General features: G+C 33.7%; 1 protein-coding gene across 1 annotated transcript; it reads right to left on the reverse strand.

Moving 5' to 3' along the window:
- Nucleotides 1-16453: 16453 nt before the first annotated feature.
- On the reverse strand, nucleotides 16454-17674 carry LOC130976494 (uncharacterized). Its single transcript, XM_057901367.1, has 2 exons — nucleotides 17376-17674; nucleotides 16454-17262 (listed from the first exon to the last, which is right to left on the reverse strand). The coding sequence occupies exons 1-2, from the start codon at nucleotides 17562-17564 to the stop codon at nucleotides 16654-16656; spliced, it is 798 nt and encodes a 265-aa protein (XP_057757350.1). The 5' UTR covers nucleotides 17565-17674; the 3' UTR covers nucleotides 16454-16653.
- Between the last annotated feature and the right edge of the window lie 5775 nt (nucleotides 17675-23449).

Genomic DNA, 23449 nt, shown 5'->3' on the forward strand with positions numbered 1-23449 from the left:
CTTGTAGCTAGGTATTAACTTGTGAGTAATTGTGAAGTACACTCACAATTACTTACATCTTGCAATTAATATTGAGAATTCAAGGTTGCTTTTTATTTTTTATTTTTTTAATTTTATTCAAGGTTGCCTCATATAAATTTTATTATTTTTACAGTTCTTTTATAAAATCTTAAAAAATAAACAATAAAAACGCAAACTACATACGCTCAAATATATTTATTTTCTATTTAAAATATATTGGATATCGAAAATGTTTGATAATCAAAGAAAATTAATAAAAAATAACCATAATTGATCTCATTTAATGAATGTTAAATAAGACAATTTTGACTATTTTTTTTGTCTCCCTGACATTACCAATCCAACTTCAAACAATGGCTAATTTATTTATTGAGATAAAAGGTTTTGAACACAATTTTTTCTTACATATCACTATTAACTATCCAAATGTATTAGGTCTTATGATTATTTGTAACATTCTCTAGGGACACACAAAATGAGTTGAATTAATCATCAATGTGAAACATTAAATTGACGACCGAGTCTCAAATTTGGTACCTGAAATCAAATAGTAGATTACAAGGAAGCAAGTGGTTATGATAAAAAGTACAGCTAGAATGAGATGGAATTTGCTTGCAAATGATACATAACCCAGTTGGAATAATTGGCTGTAATTGGAAATAGAACATGGAGCATTTTACTTTTTTGCATGTACTTTGTGTGTATCTAACGTGCTACGTACATCAAGAAAACTAGCAAAAGATATTTTTGACCCACATCCTCATATTATACATACATATAAATATATAATATATAAATAATGATTGGGAGACTTAATTTATTTTTTAATATTAAAAAAAAACATAATGTGAAATTTAATCTTAAAAAAAATTAAAGAATAATTAAAAATGAGTTAAAATTTTTATCTAATTTGATAGACAAGTATTTCTTTCACTTGCCAAAGGTAATCAACCCTGGCAAAAAAAATTATTAATTGTTTCTCATGCTATGAAAATAAAAAGAAATAAATAAATAATTCTTTTAGTACCAACATGAAGACAAAGCTAGTCTTTGAGTAACAGCTATCCATATCTACTTTTTTGTAAACAAAATCCATCAAATAATTATTTATATAAGAATATAAGAATATAAGACACAAGATCTTCTACATAGGCATGTTAAATTTAGTAAACTCTTAATTAAAAAGGGTGAAGTGTTATTAGTTGATTTGACGAGTCACTAATCTGAAGTCTGAACGAACAGCTAGATTAAGTTGTAGGAGGTGCTGGAAAAGCAACCAATGTCACATTTGTGTGAATGGAATAAAGACCAAGATTCTGTAACCATTAACTTGCGATGCAAAGTGAAGCCATATTGAAGCAAAACATTTAAATGCTTATAAATTATAATTGATTGAACATTTGAAATGCAATTATTCTTTAAATTATAACTTGCAAATTCTAAATGATTTAAATAGTATGTACGAAATTCTAATCAAACTTCATTTACCGCTAATGAACTAGAAAAAAAAAAACCTTACCTCTAAGGATAAAGTATTATTTTAACTTTCAGGTTTTGATTAAATTCTAATTTATTTTGTTGAGGTAATATTTAAATTGGTCTCTGAAATTGTATTCATGTTTTATTTTATTTATTTGATCCTTAATTTTATATTTATTTTATATTCATGACTCATATTAGTCCATAACTTTGTTTCTATTATAGAATTATTAGTAACATGTTGAGATTGATTGATGATTATTACGTTAAACTCTCTAATGACTACGTGACAATTAAAATTTTTTTATATCAATTTGCTTATTATAAAGTTCTTAAAATCTTTACGTAAAATTTAGAATTTTAAAGGTTTTACAAGGAGTAAATTGAGATAAAAAATTTTAATTGTCACATCATATAGCTATTAAAGAATTTAGTGTGATAATTATTAATTTATCTCAGCATGTTATTAACTATTCTATGGTAAAAATAAAAACAAGGACTAATATAAATTAGAAATGCTAAATAATTCAAAGGCCAAGTTGAGTAAATAAAAATTTTGAAAGCACAAGTATAACTTTAGAAGGTGAACATGAATATTAACTCATTGGTATGGTACTTGACATTTTAATACATCTTATTTTTATTTCAATGTTTATTTCGTTTTATTTTATCTTTTTATCAAAATTAAATTTTTTTTCTAAAAATATTATTTTTCATTATTATTATTATTATATTTTTATTTCTATTATTTTACTCACACTTTTATTTTCAAATCACTAAAACTATTATACTATGATTTTTGTCATTATTTAAAAGAAAATTACAAAGGAGGAAATGATATTTTTGAAAGAAAAATTTTAATTTTAACCAGAAAAATAAATAAAAATAAATAAGACGTTTGTAATAAAGAAAGATGGTAAGTTTTACACATTAAAAATAAAATTAGAATTTTATCTAAATATGAAAGATAAGACGGCACATTATCCTGCTTTTAATGAGCTAATACCAACAACCAGATATATAATAACATAATCCAAGCCCTTTCATAATTATGTATAATCATAATTTATACAAAGTTTGGTACTCAATCCAAGTATTGAATTGGAAGTACCAAGTACCAAGTGCAATGTAAGGTTAAGGTTAAGGCAGAACACGTTATTATTGAATTACAAAGGCAGAACTAGACCATAGCAAACACACAGAATCTCATGTCTCACATGAGAGATTTGTGTACTCATATTTAAGTGAAGGGAGAATTGAGGGCATATTTTTGTGAGGAATAAAGTATTATTTTTAATGATTAAATCGTCTTATTTAATTGTCTAATATTTTAAAATTGACTCAATATAATCCTGCTGTTAAGAATTTGTTAACAGAATTAATAATGAAACTTAAATAGGAACTTAAATAGGACAAAACTTAAAGAGGACAAAAACGTTTAGGAACAAAAACAATACATAGAAATGAATTTTAATTTTATTCTCTAATAATATCAATTTTTTACAGTACATAATTATTTTATTATTTTTTTATCACATCTAGTGAATTACACTTAATTACATTACTTTCATTATAAATAAATTAATTTTTTTATAATTTTATTCTTAAAAATTTTTACTCATCATAAAATATTTATAGAATAACTAATAAAATTAAAAACATTAATATTTGTAGAATGACTGGTAAAAAATAAATTTACTAGTCATTTTATAAATATTTTATGATAACTAAAAATCTTTAAGAGTAAAATTATAAAAAATATTATTTAAAATAAAAATAATGTGATTAAGTGTAGTTTATTTAGATGTGATTAAAAAATAATTAAATAACTATGTACTATAAAAAATTGATATTATTAAAGGATAAAATTTAAATTTATTTTTATGTATCGTTTTTGTCTCCAACGTTTTCGTCCTATTTAAGTTTCCAACATTTTAAAATCGTACAGGACCATATTGAGTCAATTTTAAAACGTTAGAGACTTAAATAGAATAGTTTAAATATTAGAAATAATTTTAAGACTTATTTCAAATATTGGGACAAAAACTATATTTTCCTTTTCTAAGATCACCGGAATGAGAAAAGTGCTTTGCGTTTTTCCTGCCTCTCACCTCTTTAAATTCTCTGAATGGCTTCAGTTGGAAATTTTTATTATCTATGATATAGATTATAGACATTGCTTTTATTGAACATAATAATAATAATAATAATAATAATAATAGGTAAATATTTCAATGATGATGTTTTTACAATATCACATTGTGAATCATTAGATGGTTCAATCAAATATATTCCTTCAAAGCTTTCTTCTTTTGCAGAAGAACTTAATTGGGTCTCAGCTGAATTACGATTTCTCCTAAGCATCTCAATACTTGTGGCGATTCTCTTCATGACTTTCTCCCATGGAGGGCCTTATCAACACGCTCAGATTCTTCTTCTTCTTTATCCATGTGGCGCTTGTTGAGCCTCTATTTTAATTTTTAGCAATACCACTGAGCAGAAAAGCGTAGATGAGAAATATACCGGTGGCTGATGCATGCAGGATTTCTCATTATATTACTTTCATGGATCATGCATGTCATACATTAAGCAGTCGGTTAAATGGAAAAGACACCAACATGAAATTTTAACCTCAAGAATAATTACTCGGATTTACCAGTTTTAGCTTGCCGTCTCTGATGAGCAAAAAACTTGAGTCACTGAAACAATAGAAAGCAGACCACTCTAAATGAAAGAGGGAAAGGATTTGGATGTGAATTTCCCAATGAAAACTAGGAGATTAATGACATGCTATCTTACTCCGAGTCTCTGCATTTCAAGAGATCTTTGCAATGCTTTTCTTTTGGTTAGGAGATTTTTCGCTACCTTTTCTCAAGGCCTTTTATTGAGTTTGTCAACTGAAACCAAGATTCCAGCATTTTCGCAGTGTATATGACCCGACTGATTAGTCTCTGCTTTGTGATGACCTTTACAACTTCTCTGTGCTTCCAGTGCTGCTGTAGGCCTTCCAATACGCCATCAAAGAGACAGATGCAGATGGAATTTCGTTACCACTCATCTTTATCTTTCGGAAACATTGTCTCTCCTCATCACTCATGTTTTCTACGTCTGCAGGAGTCCATGCAGCATCTAACTTTGCTAGTGCCTCTGTCCATCTCTCTATTTTCTTGCTAATCTGCAGAATCAATAAGTTTATTATAGTAGTTCCAGTAGACAAATGCAAAAGGAAACAAAGTTAACAAAATGAGTCTCACAATCAAAGCTTTGCGCTGTTGCTCTTTCAATTGCCTCTCCAATCTATATATTTCTGTTTCCAGTTGAATATTTAAATCTGCATTGCCATTTTTTACATCCTCAAGCTTCGTTTGGATTTCCTCAAATTCTGCTAAACTTCCACTTGTACTTGTTTCTTGTTGTGCATAATCACTAGATGAAACGGCTTCATTTGCTCTCATCCGTGCAACTTCTTCAACAAGTTGGCAACTTTTAAGTTCCAATTCTCTCTCTTCCACCAAAGATGCAACATTGCTAGGAAGGAAATCGTTTCCCCTGTAGAGAATTATGTAATACTTTTTAAGCAGCAACATAACTCCCCCGGTTAGAAGCTGCATTGCAGATATCAAAGTTATACACATTTGTTTCTGATACAAAACAATTAATATACAAGATGTAAAAGGATAGTCCAGTGCCCCTTCCACCACTATCAAATACTAGGCATATATAAAGCTAATCATGAAATTATTGTTTTTTTTTAAGTTGGTGCAAGGGATGATTTTAGCTAAATTGAATTATTACATCCCTTACCATTATATTGAGCAAGTTTACAAGAGAGAACAACCAAAGTGATCAATTTTCCCCCAAAAGCAAGTCAGTATAGTCAATAAATAAGATCAAACTCAATGAAGCACAGATAGCCTTAATGCATAACATCAATGACACAAGCTCAACATATACCTATTTAGTCTATGATGTCTTGAAACTTGCATATATTGAACAATAGATTGTCCATCAAACTTGACTTTAGTTCATTGGCCATCGATTCATTGTCAGTATTTGGAACTCCAAACTTGATAGCAATTTTTGCAATAAGACTCTTTTCTCCCACAACTTTAGGATAGCAGCAGCTAAGCCTTGAAGTCTTCTGTTCCTTCCTTCATAGTTCATATTAAACACATAAAATGATTTAATTGACTTTATGCATAAAGGGATAACCATGAAAGTATTTTTGAATATAGCTTTATTTTCGTTCTGAGAGCTAATATTGGTTGACAGCCAACTTATTATGATTTTCATATACATGTAGTGATTTGATTCATCAATCTTCAAGCAATTACTTCTTATTACAGAGACTGCTTTTCTATGTATGATTAGTTAATATAATAGCATCAACTACTAATGTATTTAGGTGGTCTATCAAAATTGACATCAATGAGGTGGCTTGATTAAGAACCTAAGTCATATGATAGAACAAAGCTCCTCACACTGTTGAATAATTTTCATGCACAGCAAAATAAATCATTGACCACAAACCACCAACATCCAGGAGCATACCAAGGACAAAATGGACTGGCAAAGGCTTAGCAAGCTTCCTGAAGAATGTTAACTCATAATCAGTAATTTTTGCACTTGAATAAGGTGGACACAGCCTAAATGGAGGCTTAAATCCAGGAACCACTTCTGGAAATAGATCAGCATCTATTGGAAGTGGCTTGGGATACCACCAATCAACAAACCGAGGTCCTAAGCCATCCAATAATCTATCAGTCTCCCTCTCATACAATGATCCACTGCAATGCACTTCTTGAATGCAAGTTGATGTGGAAGCATTATTGTTACCATTCTGGCTTGGCATGTCACTAGTATTGTTGGATTTAAATGACTCCACCATGTTCGTTTCATAAGGACTTATAGTTTGTCCATGAATATAGTGAGGATAAACCTTTGGAGAACTTGTAGAAGTCAACTGATAATTGCATCCTCGGTATACAACATGAGTATCCTTCCTACTCCAGACAACCAAACCACCAGTCTTCATCTATCCACACAGAGCAAACACTAATGTAGCCATCAGATAACATGGATGCACAACAATGACAACATGAACCATACACAATACATAATGGAAATAATTATCCAAAAGTCAAACAAGACTCAATCATAGTAGAAGATTCATACAATTACTACACATATAAGAGATATTTCCTGCTTTCATATGGCAATGCTATAGCACATTCCCTTGAAATATCAAAAGTCAGTCATTACTTGTAGGTCAAACTTGCTGACATCAATTTCCGTTCTTGAACATCTATAAGTATACTAGGAAAATCCTTGGTTTAACTCTTCAACTCCCAAATTGGAAATTCTACTAAACTAAACAATTGCCTAACCAAGAAAAGAAAAAAACTTCAGAAGCAGGGAGCTTAGCCAAGATTACCCATCTTTTCCATCATTATCAGTCAATCAAAGCAAAACATGTTAACACAATGTTTCTAACATCCAGCAATATGATCATTGCAATCAATTTGTCCATTGATCGGCTCCCATAATAAATAACAGCTGGCTAGCATCCACGCTATCCATCAAACCACAGGAGGACAAGGCTGGTATTGTTGGGTGAAGGGATCAACACGTCTAGTCTCTACAGTGTTCTACATAGAAAGACTCCCATATGAGAAACTACCCTGTCAATCTGAACCTTATGTTTATTTTATTATTAAATCAAACGCTTAATAGACAAGGTATAGCAGTGTTTCAATAAAGTGCAATGGAACATGTGAAAACTTTCCAAAATATGTTTCTACTTACTAAAATAAGAAAGAAGAGAGAAATTTATCTTAAGTTCGCGTGATGGAGTTTCACTACTACTTTAGAAAAAAAACAAGGGAGAAATTTATCATTGTTTGCCCCTAAGGAGAAGCATCTTCAGAAACCGCGTCTATCAATCTTTCACCAAGATTGGGAACAGATCATTTGATTGGGGAAACTGCATTTGTTAGCAGATGGAACAAGCGGTGCAAAGAGACATGGAAGAAGCGGTGCAAGCTCACAAGAACTCAAGTAAAACGGTAAAACACCATTCCTTGCTTTATTCTTCTTCTGAGTTTTTATCTTGTTGCCTGTCAACACCATGATCAAGGTTTTCAGTAGCGGTTACAGCTTGTGATTACTTTTTTCTTGGTATACACTCAGGGAAGGCGTTCAAGTGTTCTAGAAACATTGGTGCATTATGTTCTGTTTCTTGCTACTTTGGAACTGTTGTGGAATAATAATATGCTTTACTCTTTACTGGTTTAGTATTGCAAATACTATATGTATTAATTCCGAAATGTAGGTCACAACAATTTTTGATACTATATGTATTAATTCGAACCTCCGTTTATTTTTTTTCTTCTTTGTTTAGACAAGCACAGACGCTGAAAATGTTGATCCTCTTACAACAAACATCTCATCTGAGAAAGGATTTCTACATTTTCTATGGCCAGGGATGAAAGGAATGGATCCTAATCTCAGTGGCAGTCTCTTGTTTGGGGCGGGTGTTGGCATCTTCTTGGTAGCCGGTTTGATGATTTTGGTGGTGGTGTATGGTGCATGGCTATACACACATAAGAGGGGACTGACAGTGAGGGAAGTAGTGATCAGTCCAAATGACATAACACATACTCTGGACAATATATGATGACTCATACAGCTTTGTTTTGTGTGTAAAGTGTGAACCTAACAACTTATTCTGTCTTGCTATAAGTTAGTCATGTGTGATACTTGATAAGATAATGGTTTATGGATGGACGTGTTTAATTATTCAATGTTCGTCTTTGTTCACTATTCATTTATTTGGTACTCTCTTCATAGTTCATAGTAGTATCCATTCGTATTCCCTTACCATGGTATTTTCCTATTTCTCCATAAATTGCAATTGGAGAATTCAATCTTCACAAACCAGGGATGCAAAGTTATGATGTACTTATTGTTATTTATTATCTAGACTCAAAATATCAGTGAATGACAGCGTGTTTTGCATAGGATGCTTGAGACTTTCATTACGCAAAATTGGGTTGTGGATTTTCGTTCTCTTCTTCTTCCTTTTCGATTGAGGCAGAATTTTCTATGATTTGGGGAACGAAGGATCGTGAAGAAACGAGAAAAAGCGCAACCACATCTGCACGACTTCATGATGAACTTGGCAACCAAACTCAAAGGTGATTGCTTTCTTAACAAAAATAGCGACCCATTTTCCACTTTTGCCTTTTTCTTTTTTTTTTTTCCCACTAAATCTTCAAAATGATCCCTCAGATTGAGTCCCAGCACCAATTTCACCCTGAGTTTCCAATTGCACCATTTTGGTCTTCGAGATTGAACTCCCGGACTCCATAAATAATTTACGTCAGACTCATTGGATTCATTATAAAAGACGATACAGCATTATGTTCTGTTTCTTGTTACTTTAGAACTGTTGTGGAATAGTATGGTTTACTCTTTACTGGTTTCTACCACACTATATTACGATTAAAGTGTCATTCTAATTAAGCCTTTCCATTTTTCTTGTTCGCAAAACTATATCACTTAGTCTTAAAATTCAGCACCTCAGATACTAAGTCTCCGGTGTACATTTCTTGCTACTTGCATCAAATAATTGAAAGTCGAGATATCACATCTGAGAAAACTTAGCAACTTCGTATCACACCACACGGATATCTATGCTTCTATTCTTCAAAAGGGGTAAATATTTCTATCTCATCAACTGAAATCAGAGGATAAAATTATACGCTCTATGACAAAGTTTGGTACACAATCCAACTTATAAGAAGTTACCAACAGCAAAACATCATAGTACTGCACCGAGGTCAAAGCAGTACAACTTCAAATTAAGAAGACAAGTGTAGAAACAGCAAACACAGCCACATATGCGACATTTATTTTACATTGGAGGTATAGCATGCTTTCTCAGTAAGTGCAAATCTCTCACTTGGTAACAGATATAGTGCATAACTGAGAAGGATGAAGATCATGAGAACTCTCGGGCTCAACTGAGCCAGACAACTTCTGCTCTTGCATTTGGTTGCTGCTTTTCCAGGAGCATACAGCATACCACCCTATGAAAAAATTTCCTAGTATTGTAAGGTACAGTACACTGATCAGATTATCCGATTCGGCAATCATGAGGATGCTCCAAGAGAAGAACATAACAGAGTGCATGCGGGTGAATTTTGCACGAAGAAGAAGAACTGAAGCAACAGCCGAAACAAGCACCATGTAGCTGAACAATTCAAGCATGGGAATAAGTATGGATCCGAAGCCATATTTTTTTAGTGGTTCCTGTGCAAGGAACATGAAGGCCGTCAAATGCTTTCTGAATAGTGGCAGGTGACATAGCAGGACAGATATATGAAGAGCCATAATAGTCGAAATTGCAAATGATGCCACTCGCATTGTAATTTCCTTATTCTTGTGTCGCGGAAATAAAAGGCGCGAAAACACGGTTTCCTTGCTTGCATTTATAGTTTCTTTGTTGATACCCAATAAATAAAAAATTTCTAAGTTGTTGTTGATTTCCTTTTTCACTTGGTTCAGAGAAGGTGAAAAATCTGGGTTCTTGCTGCAAAGATTACTACTTGCAGTGTGCTGTAATAAAGACTTGTAGACTAATCCATAGCCGCCTTCACACTTGAGAATAAAAGAAAGTTAGGAGGAGAATCCAGAAAGACATTAAAACCAAACAAGTTTCACGATCCTGCCGAAGGCCTATATATTGTTAGCATGTTGCCATGTAGATACATACTTGCTCTTATAAGGACTGTTAGCATAAATATTTTTATGTCATATCTAACTCGGGTTATTAGCAAATATGCATTTTGCTTCTAGTAAGAATCAGCCACATAACATGTTTGGTTTTTTTTTTTTTTAATTTTATTTATGATTTTATCTTACAAGCTCAGCTTACTACAACTGCATCTAAATGCTACTCTAATATAAAATAGACAAGGCCTTCACCATATTCTGCTAAAAGAAATTATCTAAGGCTATTTGTGGAGCTAAAAGAGTCCTCTACTTACCTTTTTTTAACACTTGTATTATGTAAGATCAGGACAAGTGAGTTATCAAAGATTTCATCTGTGCTGTTATTATCATACTTTTCAGAACATGCTATCCTAGATTCCTAGTTGTTTTGTTTCCAAACTTCATTTACACATTTATGATTAGGTTTATTCACATGAAGATGAAGATGGTTAGAATGGTAGCAATCGTAGCATTCAATTTGAGTGAGAGAGGATATCATAATCACCGTACATAAGTTACTAAAAAGCAAAAACTGACCAAGAAAAAGACACTAAAGCCTGGTTTTGTTTCATCATTTATGTTATTATTGATTAATCTTCTCTAGAAGATCCTCCTCCCATCAAGTTAGTTCCTCTATTAGCCTTTTCTTCTATTTTTTTTTTAAATTTATTATTTCCTTTTGCGTTCTCTCATGAATTTTAAGTGCAATGGAGTTTTTTTTAATTAAAAAATTTTACATTTTTCTCATATTTTAATTTGTTGATTTTATTTTTATTCTTTTTTTCCCTTAAAAAATAAGTTTGTGGCATTTGTTGTGGAGGGGATTACCGAATCATTTTTGTGAAAAATAAATAGAATTATTTCAACAAGAGAAGGAGAGTTCTAACTTCTAATGGCGTTGGAATGGTCAAGGAGATCATCTTTCTAAATGTGGTCAAATCCAAAGTCTATGCCCCTCGACAAGGATTCTGACTAAACCGCACAAGAAGAAGATGACTAGCTAGGATGAGGAAGGTGAAAAGGTTAAATCATGATCAATTAACATAGATTTTATATTAATTTTCAAACTTTTTGTTCTTGGTTTGTTTTCTGAATGACCGAATTTGGCTTTGGCAGTTGTTGGTCAGAACCTCGCATTGTTTAGTTCAATTAAATCAAGCTAAAAGTTAGTCTTATATCAAAGAAAACATTTATGGTCGTCTTCTTCCTTTTTTTTAATTTCTTTTTTGTTTAAGTTTGAATTAAATAAATATTAGAGAAATTCATATGGGTAGTGCTAGGGAGCCAATGGCTTAAGTGTACAATGTGTACAATGGGCTAAATTTTTGGTCCATGAATAAAATGAACATCACCATACTAGCTAGAATAACCATCCGATACCAAGGATAACCATCCGGATACCAAGGATAATAAACATCTCAATAAAAAATTAAACTGATTTTGGGGTTCACCAAGGATCAAACTCTTGACCTTTCGAATTTAGAACTCTAATACCATATCTAAAACCACTCATCCCAAAAGCGTAACCTGACAGGACAATATAACACTAATGATCATATCTCTAATACTTCTTAAACCTCCATTGTACACATTGTACGCTTAGACCATTGGCTCCCTAGACTTTTTCAATTCATATATATTCGATACCTGTATAGGGGTGTTCATATATCGGATCGTATCCACAAATCCGCGATAAATATCAGCATCCGATCCGAAAATTGCGGATACGATCCACATTTTTTACGGATCGGATCGTGGATATCTATTCTGCATCTGCATATCCGATCCGCGGATCCGCACAATAATAATTAAAAAAAAGTAAATATACATATATTTGGTATTATATTTACTTGTTTGCATGTTTTAGTTAGTAGTTATTATTCATATATTATTTTATTTTATTTTTGTTATTTAGGAAAAGTTTGATTAAAAATATTTTAGGAATAAATAGGTTTAAAAGTGTGAAAGAAACATTTTTATTGAATTTCTTTTATATAGAAATATGATTAAAAAGAGAAGGTTCAATTATGCGGATATACCCGATATCCGATCCGATCCGGATTTGATACTAAAAAACGCGGATATCATATCTGATCCGATCCGATGAAAATTGTGCGGATCGAATTGAATTTTCGGCCATATCCAATCCGATCCACGTACAACCCTATACCTGTCACCAAATAAAAATATATATTCGCTACCTTAATATTTTAAATTTTAGATTAAGAAAAGGTGGTTAATCTACTTTGTGAATTCTCACTTAATTTATTAATTTAAAGCTCTTACAGTTTTTGAACTCTTAATAATAGCTTTATCCAATAAGTGATATTAAAACTAATAATTTTGTTTCCCGTTTTTGGATTCATGTAGCTAGGTTTAGGACTCGCTTGGACCTTTCTTTACTGAAAGCTCTTCAATGGTTAGAAGAGTCAACCCGGAAATAAATAGAGCTATGCTTGGAAGAGACACTTCAATGCTCGAATCGGCAAGTGTATTTTGAATTTATCTGAAATGAAGTAAATCAATCATACCTGCAGGAGTGGTAAATCGACGTTTCTATAATATTTGGATATAATTTTAGAGGAGTGCTACACATACAAGTTATTTTTGTTTACAAGTCTTACAAGTTGGACCTAACACGCGTGTTATTGAATTATCTTTGCGTGTTTCATCTTGGTTTTCTTTTTTACGAAAAAGAACAAGAAGAGACACAGAGGAAGAAGAAGAAGAAGAGGAAGAGGAAGCACAGAGAAAGAAGAAGAAGAAGAAGAAAAAAAGCACAAAAAAAAACGTGAAAACGGCGTGAATATAAATGACTTGTATGATTTGTATGGAAAAACGTTCTTTCTTTGCCTTCGATTTCCTTCTGTTTTTTTCGATTTTCATGGTTTCTGAAATCAAGCTTTGAAATTGTTTGAAGATGATGGAACTTCAGAAATACACCCGAAGGATTACAAAAATATACCCAAACGATTACAGAAATATATCCAAAGGATTACAAAAATACACCCAAACAGTTATAGAAATAAACCAAACGATTACAGAAATACACCCAAAGGATTACAAAAATACACCCAAAGAATTTAAGAAATACACCCAATATAGAGGGAGACAGTATATTTCTTCTTGAAATCTTTTAATGTTTTGCTGGTTAAGGATGAGGCACATGACAGAGACAATCTAGAAAAAAAATCTAGAAGAACAGTAAAACAGTATCTTGAATAATGTTTCTTCGTTTTTTCTGGTAATTTTGATGAAGGAGAAAGAGAAAACAAAAAGAGGAGAATAAATTTCAATAAAAAAAGAGAGAGGAAGAGGTGGTGTTGATGACGATGATAACGAGAAAGAAAAATTACGAAAAAGAAGAAAAAGAGACACGGAGGAGGAAGAAGAAGAAGAAGAGGAAGCACGGGGAGAAAGAAGAAGAAGAAAAAGAGGCACAAAAAAAACGTGAAACGGCGTGAATATAAATGACTTATATGACTTGTATTGAAAATCACTTGTATGTGGAGAATTACTCATAATTTTATAGATGTTGATTAATGCATGGGAGCTTATTGAATTCCTAAATTTCTTTGGGCATAAAATATTAAGACAAGTAATAACATAATTTCTTTTTGTCAGGTAAGGAACGATAAGTCTGTTTCTAATCCTGGAAATATGAATTTGGCAAGCACCTCAATAGAGAAAGGCCAGAGCTGGAAAACATTTCTTGATTATGCATGTTCGAGGATGAGTAATATAACACATAAGGAGCAAGCAATTTAGTTTCCAACTTAGAGGAACATCACACACTCAGCTAAGTTTTGAGGAAGCATTTCCTCTGTTCCTTCCAGATATCTTAATCATCTTCATGTTCATCATCTGTGTTTCCACAAAACGTTTGGTTCTTGTGACTGGCTTGGTATCTGCGGCAGCATATTATTTCATAAAGGTTGCAATTGTAGTCCCCGGGGTTGATGTAGACTGCAGAACGTTCAAGTTGCCCCTCATATGGTTTTTTACCTCAATTGTAATATCTTATATACAATCTTCCTAGCTGTGGCATGTTTGTGCCATTATTGGAATTTCAATAGTGAAGTTAAATTGAATTAAGCGAAATACTTTGGACGAAACAGTTGAATTTCACTATTTACATAAGTACAAGAGGGTACGTTTAGCTTTCTTTAAAAACCAAAACTTTATCAAACAGGACCATAGTTTAAAATATGATATCAGCTCTAGTTTGGTGCCTGAACATATCTGCATTATATTTATTTCTTAAGAATAAATGAATAGAAGTCACTGTTCCAAGTAGGTTCTTCATTTTTTCCTTCTGCCCATTTTCCTCTTTGGTGCCGAAGGATTGAGGTGCCGAATTTGACGAAGAGGATAACCAAAATCCAGATCCAGCTTCATTGAATTCTATTGGGTACCATTCTTTGTAGTTCTTAGTTCTGAGCACCGAGATTGATGATTTGTACAGCCATTCAAAAGTGATCAAGTTAGTCAGTTCAGAACTCAATCAACAAAACACGAAACGGACTTGTAATTGAAACTGTCATACCCTTTTTATATCAGACGTGGCTTCCTAGGCCAACGATGAATTCAAAGAAATGAAGTTTCCATGTAAAAGTAAAACTATGGGCATGACATGAAATGAAATTTGATGGGAGGGGGATCTCTGATTGAAGCACCGCACAAAATGGAGAAGAAATTAAACTGAACCAACCATCTCAGAAATTTAAGTGGTGATGATGACTTCATCATCTAGGTTTCGCTTTACTCTCCTATTCATTAATTATATATGGCTATTTTCAGTTTTTACACAATTTTGAGCTGAACACAGCAAATATGCAATGTTGCATCTGCAAACGGCTAAAAATCAAAATGCAACTTCGGGTTGAAAATAATTCTTGCTACTATATATTCTACTATTGCATATCATAATGGATTAGCATAAATAGATTATTAGAAGTTTTAATTTAACGGTATTGTTTTGGCAAAACTGCAAAAATTTGTTGAACAGCCTTCAGTACTTGGCAACTGCAGCTGTCTACTGGTCAATCACATGAACAGTCTTCTTTCAATGAAACAGAGAAGATACAGAACACTGATTTGAAGGAATACAAAAAATATATCCTTGTAAGTTGTAAATCTTAACTCATTATTTGTCATTTGTAGTTTGAACCGCAATATATAAATAACAACTATGTAATGTACCATGCAGTATGCTATGCTTTTCTTGTGCTGCTAGATATTTTAGAGAAACTAAAGCAAATGACAAGTACTCGTGAGGGCACTAATGTGGTGAGTTAGTTATTTTTGTCGTCTCTAATTTGGATTTTCCACCATATTCATGTTAATAATTCTTGTACTTTTTTTGTTCTACAGAAAAGGGGGCATCATATATATTTGATTCATGTTATATGCTGCAAAGTGCAAAAAAGAAAGAAGGTTCTAGCATATATGATTGTTTTCTTCTAGTTCTTGAGGTTGCACAATGCACTAGTCATGAAACTATATTGATTTGGATTTCATGCTTTTGATCAGAATATAACTGAAGGTCATCTTCCTACTTAAACCAATCCCTCATCAAACCAACTCTAGCAACCCATTTGAACTCCTCAGTCCTAACTCTAAAAGAAGCATTTCCAATGTTCCTTAAGTTCATATTATGTTACTCTGTAGCAACCCAATCCAAGCAACTACCGAATGGGAAGAAGTACCAACTACAATATACATTTGGGAAGAACACCACCACCAAAGACATCAGGCCTACTTACAAACACAAGACTATAAAAGCAACACTCTCCCAGAAGAGGACTCATTTATTTGAGTTTTTCTTTCATATATGGCCTCTTTCTTACATGGTTTATAGTGAATTAGAGAAATACTCAATAATAATAATAATAATAATAAATCTCTTACTCATCACTAACGTACAGCACTATTTCTATTATATATTATATTATATAATATATTTTGTAAAAACAAATAAAAATAAATATTAGCAGATAATATAATTTATATGTTGCTTTTTTATTCATCAATTTTCTTATTGTACCACGGTTACATGTACCAGAATAAATATCTAATATTTTTTATTAATAATAAAATAGTTTACTCACATTTATGTAGAATTGTAGAATACGTACGTAACCCATAATTGATAATGAAACAAGTGTAAAGAATGGAGTGAAGACAAAGGATATATATTTCTCTACTTCTAAATTACGAACACAAGACTAGAGCAGCAACGTATTCACTTATAACGAGAAATTTGTTTTATGCATATTAAAGCCTATATATATATATAAGTTTAGTAGGTCCGTAGTTGGAGATTATGTATGTCTAATGCGTTATATGTCACGAACGTGACATATAATGCTTAGAAACTCATGAGTAGCATGTAATGGCTTGCAGATCAAGCGAGGCCTCCGGTTTTATGTGTTGTTGGATTTGGTTATTGTTGTGTGTAATGAAGGAGCTAAGTGCATGAGAGGCTCCGAAGAAGAGAGCGAGTATGGCGAGGAATAGCAAACTGATTGAATGATCAATTCCGACGTGCATAAGAACGGCCCATGAGATGAAGATTGCGCCGTGGGTGTGACTGAATCTTTCTCCAAACAGAATCGTTAAAGCCGCTCCCGAAACAAACACCATAAAACTCAGCAGTTCAACCACCGAGCCCCCTATCGTTATTGTTTCCTGCCGACCCATCAGCAGCCAGGCCCAAACACTTATCATTAACAGCATCACAAAACACGGAACTTCTTTTGAGTAGCTTTCAACCTCTTCATCATTTTCTTCACACACCACGACGGGCACTTTGTGCTTGTGTGGATTCTGATAAATGGGGCAGCAAACTATTTTATTTTCATCTGAACCTAACTGTTGTTCAATTATGTCTTCCAAGCATATCCTGGTCCAGTTAGAATTTACACGTGTTGAACGGTCCGGTTCCCATAGGGCAGAATCAGAATTTGAACGTTTCAGGTGCTGCAACTGTTTAGGCCCAAATCAATTATAATAAGAAGATTGGTTGTATACACATACAAGTACGTAAATATATAATAATCCAACTATAATAAATAGAAAATCTGTGTTGGCTCGCGTACCGGTGTAAACACATAAGAAATCGTTCTGGACGCAAGAATGATTCTTTTTCTGAGCACGAGTATAATTGTTGCTCCAAAGGTTGGACGACGTGAATAAAGTTCCACATGACACGGCGGGTATCTGTCAGGTCTTTGATCAGAAACACGGTCTTCACTAATAGTTGGATCTGGAATTTGTTGGGCCATCATGCAACAAATTAAACTAAAATGAAGAATGCACACGATGGTCTATCTGTGCATATCATCAAAATATATATAGTAATCGAGTATAAGATAAGCCGTGAACACAAGAGGCAGCATAGATGATATCGAAGATTCCGGGGTCCTGATCAAACCTGTTTCAAAATTTATTCCTTAATTGGGGTCCCACTTCACGTTCATTCTATTTACGATTAACGCGTTGTCCTGCACTGAAATTTGGAGGAAACTTCCGGAAAAATTCTCTGTCGCTCATTCTCTCATCTCTTTTTCCTTTTCCCTCACAGCTACATGATTGATGATTATTTGCAATGTGGTGGTGCACACTGCACATGGACAAGTTCTCTTCCAAGACTTACGTGCATTTTTTTTGCAAAAATAAATAATGTTTGTCCTTAGTAATATAGAAATATGTATAGTATACCCAGAAAAATAATGCCACACTTTTTTATTGTTAGTTTAATCTTTAATTTTATAATATTTTTTACATATTGTCAAAGTTTTATAACTCAGTCACTATAAAGTATAAACATAATTATTATAAAATTTAGCCTAAAAAAATAATTTAACTATCATTTTCCCATTTTAAAATGTTTGAACTATATAAAAGATACACTTGCACTACAAGATACACGGAGGGTGGCGGCAAAAAATTACCTCTGCGGAAGAAGAATCCCAACGTGTGCCACAACATTAGCGATACTAGAAGTTATGCAAGCAAACAGGATAGCAATGTTGTCATTAGCGGTGTCTTGTACTATGAGAAATTAGTAGATATCATTGAGTTAAATTACAGTGATCAATTTACGATAATTTTGTTTAAGTGTATTTGGACAGGCACCCCGTCGAACAGAGACACACAACAAAACGTTTTGGACCACATTTGTGTCAACTTTGCCACTCCGATTCACACCGGTAATCAAGAAGACGAGAAGGCATACATCTTAACATCTGAGGCGCGTCTTGTGTTCTACGTGGATTATGAGATTGACAACAGAGGAAGTATAGTAATCCATGTGAAGTCAAGAGATTTGTTTGATATAGGTAAAGATTATGAACATTATGAGATCGACCTTCACCCCAGCTTTGTGTGACTAGCTTGCTTGAATTCAATGTCAAAAGCCTACCGTTGACAAGAGATGACAATTTAAAAGAATCCACTAATAACGGCTTTAAAGATTGTGATAAGGCCACTAATTCATAAATAGAATTCTCCATCATGCATGTAGCTCAATAGATAGGAGATTTTGCATATATATTAATATCATGCATGAACAATAAGCTATTAGCTCAAGTGAACCATTGCATCGATGCACCTTTTCCTTCCTCAAAATTTTTATTGTAATTTTCATGCATTATTATTTCTTTAATGAAAAACGAATGATTAATCATTTCTGCAATATTGAATTGATTTCCTGTGGAATGTATTTTAGTCATATCATTAAACAATAGATTGAATTGATCGATATATTTTAGTAATTTACTAAAGAAGTAAATAACAAATCAGTACCCGAAAGATTCTGGCGCTGACAAAATGGTACCTGACTTTTGTTATTGACAAAATAATCCCTAAAATATTTTAAAATTTGACAAGCATATCCCCGAACTCGCCGGAGCAAATCTCCGACAAGCACAATGCTGACATGGCCAACGTATTTTGGTGACCTGGTAAACCATCCCCCAAACCCTAATCCCTCTTTCCCCAAAGCAGACTCCCCCTCCATCTCCGTTCCCATTGCAGCCCTCCCCTTACCCAACGCAGCCCCCTCCCTCTTCCTCCTCATCGCAGCCCCCCCCTTTCCTCTCCTTCCCCATCACATCCCCCCTTCTCCAATGTACATTCCCCCCTCCTTCTCCCACCCCATCAGAGCCACCTTCCCAACGCACATTACTCCCTCCCTCCCTCAACACCACCACTCGCAGCAATAACCACCTCAACATCAACAGCAACATCAAGCAACAACAACAACAGCAATCCCAACGCACACTTTTTTCTCTCTCTCCATTGCAGCAACAACCTCAACAGCAACAGCAACCTCAACGGCAAGAGCACCATCAAATACCACTGCCACCACCATCGGAGCCACAACAAAGCCTGTAATAGTCGCATCCCCTCAGCCCCTCATCCTTTCTCTCTATGTTTATATATGCAGGTTACGTGTTTGTATAAATATCTGTGTGTGTGAATGGATATTGTTATTGTTATGGTTATGGTCCTCCGAGAAGAGAAGAAAGGAAGGAGGAAAAAGAGAGAAGGAAGATCAAGCAAGGTTAGGTTATGAATGTGCAGGTTCTTCTGTTAGTTCTATTTGAAATTCTGATGGTGTTGTTTCTGTTGTTATTGCTGCTTCTACTGCTGCAATTGAGGAGGGAGAGGAAAGGAGAGAGTGTGCGTTGGAGAGGGAGCTGCGATGGAGAGCGAGAGGGAGAGGGGAGCGTGCATTGGGGAGGGAGGGGGAGTGGGGGCTGCGATGGGGAGGGAGAGGGAAGGGGAGTATGTGTTGGGGAAGGAGGGATGAGGGTTTGGGAGATGGTTTGCCAGGTCACCAAAATACGGTGGTCATGTCAGCATTGTGCTTGTCGGAGATTTGCTCCGGTGAGCTCGGAGACACGCTTGTCAAATTTTAAAATCTTTTAGAGACTATTTTGTCAATAGCAAAAGTCAGGTACCATTTTGTCAGCGCCAAAATCTTTTGGGTACCGATTTAATATTTACCTCTTTACTAAATTTCTTTATGTTATCATGCATATCAATTTTAGTCTAAATCAGACCAAGAATCTGAATTTAGAATAGTAGATTATTGCTTACATAAGTGGAGTATTTAATTTAGAATGTGGTTTTTCACAATGCTATGATTCTTTATTCAAGTCTTCTTGCAACCACATTTTTCTTCTATCTTTGTACATTCTTTTTATGTCTATGGCCTATAAAAAAAATTGGAGAGCCAAGATTTCTTTTTAGTTTGCACTTCTCGCACAACACGCTCTGATATCAATTGTAATTTTTGTGACCGTGTAAAGGTGCATCATGTTAAGAAGAGGTCTTAGTATATATTTTGCTTGAAGTTTGTGGTAGATCATGTAGCTGATATCACTGGCTTAGGCCTTAGGATCAATAACCTAGTTTTATGTGGATTTTGAAATTATTCTTCTAATCTTGAATCTTATCTTTCTTTCTTTTTCTGTCTTTTTAAATACTCTTTGGCTGTTTTATTTAGTGTTAGACATTTTAGTTTTTACCATTTCTTTATAAAAAGTGTTATAAAAGTATGGAAGAGTATATATAAAGCCTATGTGATGCATCGGATTGAGGGTAACTAAGCAAGAATCACATGGCTTATGCTTGCGGTTTCATTTCATTAGTTGTTTGATCGATATGTATGAGGGAAAAGAACAAAACAATCTTCGCTTAAATAAACAATTTTATTTTGAAAAATTGTTTACTTATTGATTTCCATTACCTTTGTCACTGGCTTTCTCCATTTAGTATATCTTATGCTAATAAATATTAAAAGAATAAGATTATAAATGAATAAGATTTATATAAAAATTACGATTTATATAAACATTAAAGGAATAACACAATGTATTCAATTTTAGACTTTTAGGACAAATTAATAATATTAATTTCCAACAAAACATCTAGCAGAAAAGCTCTACATCCATGTAATTTTTTCATCCAAGATATTCAAGTAACTTTCTCCACACGCGCGTTCTCCTACTCCTTCAATCGTTTGTTATACACGCGCCTCATATAATGTATATAATGTAAACCTTCTGCTGCGTGATAAACCTTTCTCAACGTAAACCTTTCTCAACGTAAACCTTAGCTTATTCTCTTCTCGCGTTTTCGTTCTTCTTCTTCTTCTTCTCTGTTTGCGTTCTTCTTCTTCAACCTAATAAAATTCGTTATTCTCCTCTATTCGCGTTTTTCTTCTCTGCATTATTGATCTGCATTGAATTCAACTTAATAAGCTCTGTCGCTCTTCTTCTTCTTCGTTTTCTTTTTTGATCTACACTTCTGAATCAAAACAATAAATGATTCAACTTCAAATCAGTTGAATGAGAACAATTTGGTTTATTCTTCTGAAACGAATCATGCTGATGAGGTTTGGATTGTTCAATTTTGAATCAAATTGAATGGAATGCGATTGTTAATTTTATTTAAATTGAATTCAATGGACGTAGATGTTTTTTACTCTGAATTGAATTGAATTGAATTGATAATATCTAAATTGTAGACAGAGTTGTTTCGAATTTGGTTTTACATAATGGATTATGTTTCGTTCACTGTGAGTAACTGTTCGGTTCGATAAGTACTATAGAGTTGTTTCACCATGAGCATATGTTCGATTTGGTATGCAGAAAGGATTCTGTAAAAAAAATTAGAGAAATATATCCTGTTTTGTTCACTGAGCACTATATAATTGTTTAACTGTAATAAAGCTTTCAGTTCACCAAGCAGACCAACTGTGTTGTGGATGAAAAATTTGCCCCAAACGTGGGGATGATTTTCAAGACACTAGAAGAAGCTGGAAAGTTCTACAAACATTATTCCAAACTTGCCGGTTTTTCTATGAAAATAAGGAACACGACTCGAGACGGAGACAAGATTAGAAATTAACTAATCGTATGCATTAGAGAGGGGAGGTGGAAATCCAAGATATCTCCAACTTTGAAGACAAACACTTCAACTGTGTTAAATTGTCCGGCCAGGATTTACGTACACATAATGAAGGACGTTGGTCTTTGGACAATTTCTAAAGTTATTTTGAATCACTCACATCCTTGCTGTCCAGACTGGGCAGAGATTCTCAAACAACACAGGGAGCTTAACATGTTCGTGTGTCGCACCATCGAAACCAATGAGGAAGCCGGAATCAGACCGAGCAAAACTTACCAATCATTTGTGGCAGCAGTTGGCAGCCACCGTAAACTAAGTTTTATAGAAAAAGACGTGAGAAATTACATTACAAGAAAAGTACGGAATATTTTCGAACAAGACGATGCCAAAAAATTTGGGAAGTACCTACTAAGAATGAAAGAGAAGAACCAAAATTTCTTCTTTGAGCTCAACCTCGAAGGTGATCATTGCATTAAACATGCATTATGGCCGACGCAAGAAGCAGGGCTGCGTGTGAGTATTTCGGAGACGTGGTTTCATTCGACACTACCTACAACACAAACAGATATTGCGTTTAGTCACATATAGTTTTATGTTCGGTGAATGTATAAATTTCGGTTCACCACGGTTTGGGTGCGTCTATTTATGCAGGTACAGTCTGGTTTTAGGTTCTTTTGTGGGCGTGAATCACCACGGTCAGTCGACACTTCTCGAATGCGCGCTGATAAAAAATGAGGACATCTAATCATTCAAATGGCTATTCGAGTGTTGGCTCCATTGCATGGGAGGGAAGGCACCAAAAGAAATTCTTACCGACCAATGCGCATCGATTCAAAGGGCAATTGAGGTGTGCATGCCGATAACAATTCACCGGTGATGCATCTGGCACCAAAAGGAATTTTTATATTTTAATGATGTAATTTCTTTATGTATATATTTTAATTTAGTTATTTGACATTGTATAAACTTTTTTTTTAATTTCAAATTATTTGACATTGTATGAATCTTATATTTGTATTTTAATTTAGTTATAAATTTTAAGTTTTTATCTTAATTTATATATGAATGTGTAAAAATTAAAATGTTATTTAATTTTTATAAGGGTAGATAGGGACGGAGTGGATACCCGTGGGGCGGGTTAGGATAGAATAGCCTACTACCCGTGAGTAAAAGTGGGGCAGATAGTAGTGGAGTGCAAAGAAGGCGAAACAGGATCAGGTAGGACAAAAATCTGCCCCTATCCACCCTACTA

The sequence above is a fragment of the Arachis stenosperma genome, chromosome 4, assembly GCF_014773155.1.
Source record: "Arachis stenosperma cultivar V10309 chromosome 4, arast.V10309.gnm1.PFL2, whole genome shotgun sequence".
Taxonomy (NCBI): Eukaryota; Viridiplantae; Streptophyta; class Magnoliopsida; order Fabales; family Fabaceae; genus Arachis; species Arachis stenosperma.

Bases quoted from the DNA above. Each gene is read 5' to 3' on its own strand.
- LOC130976494 (XM_057901367.1), bottom strand. From the start codon at position 17,564: ATGATGGCCCAACAAATTCCAGATCCAACTATTAGTGAAGACCGTGTT. The intron at 17,263-17,375 runs GTACGCGAGCCA...GGGCCTAAACAG, and splicing joins TTTCTTATGTGTTTACACCG to TTGCAGCACCTGAAACGTTC.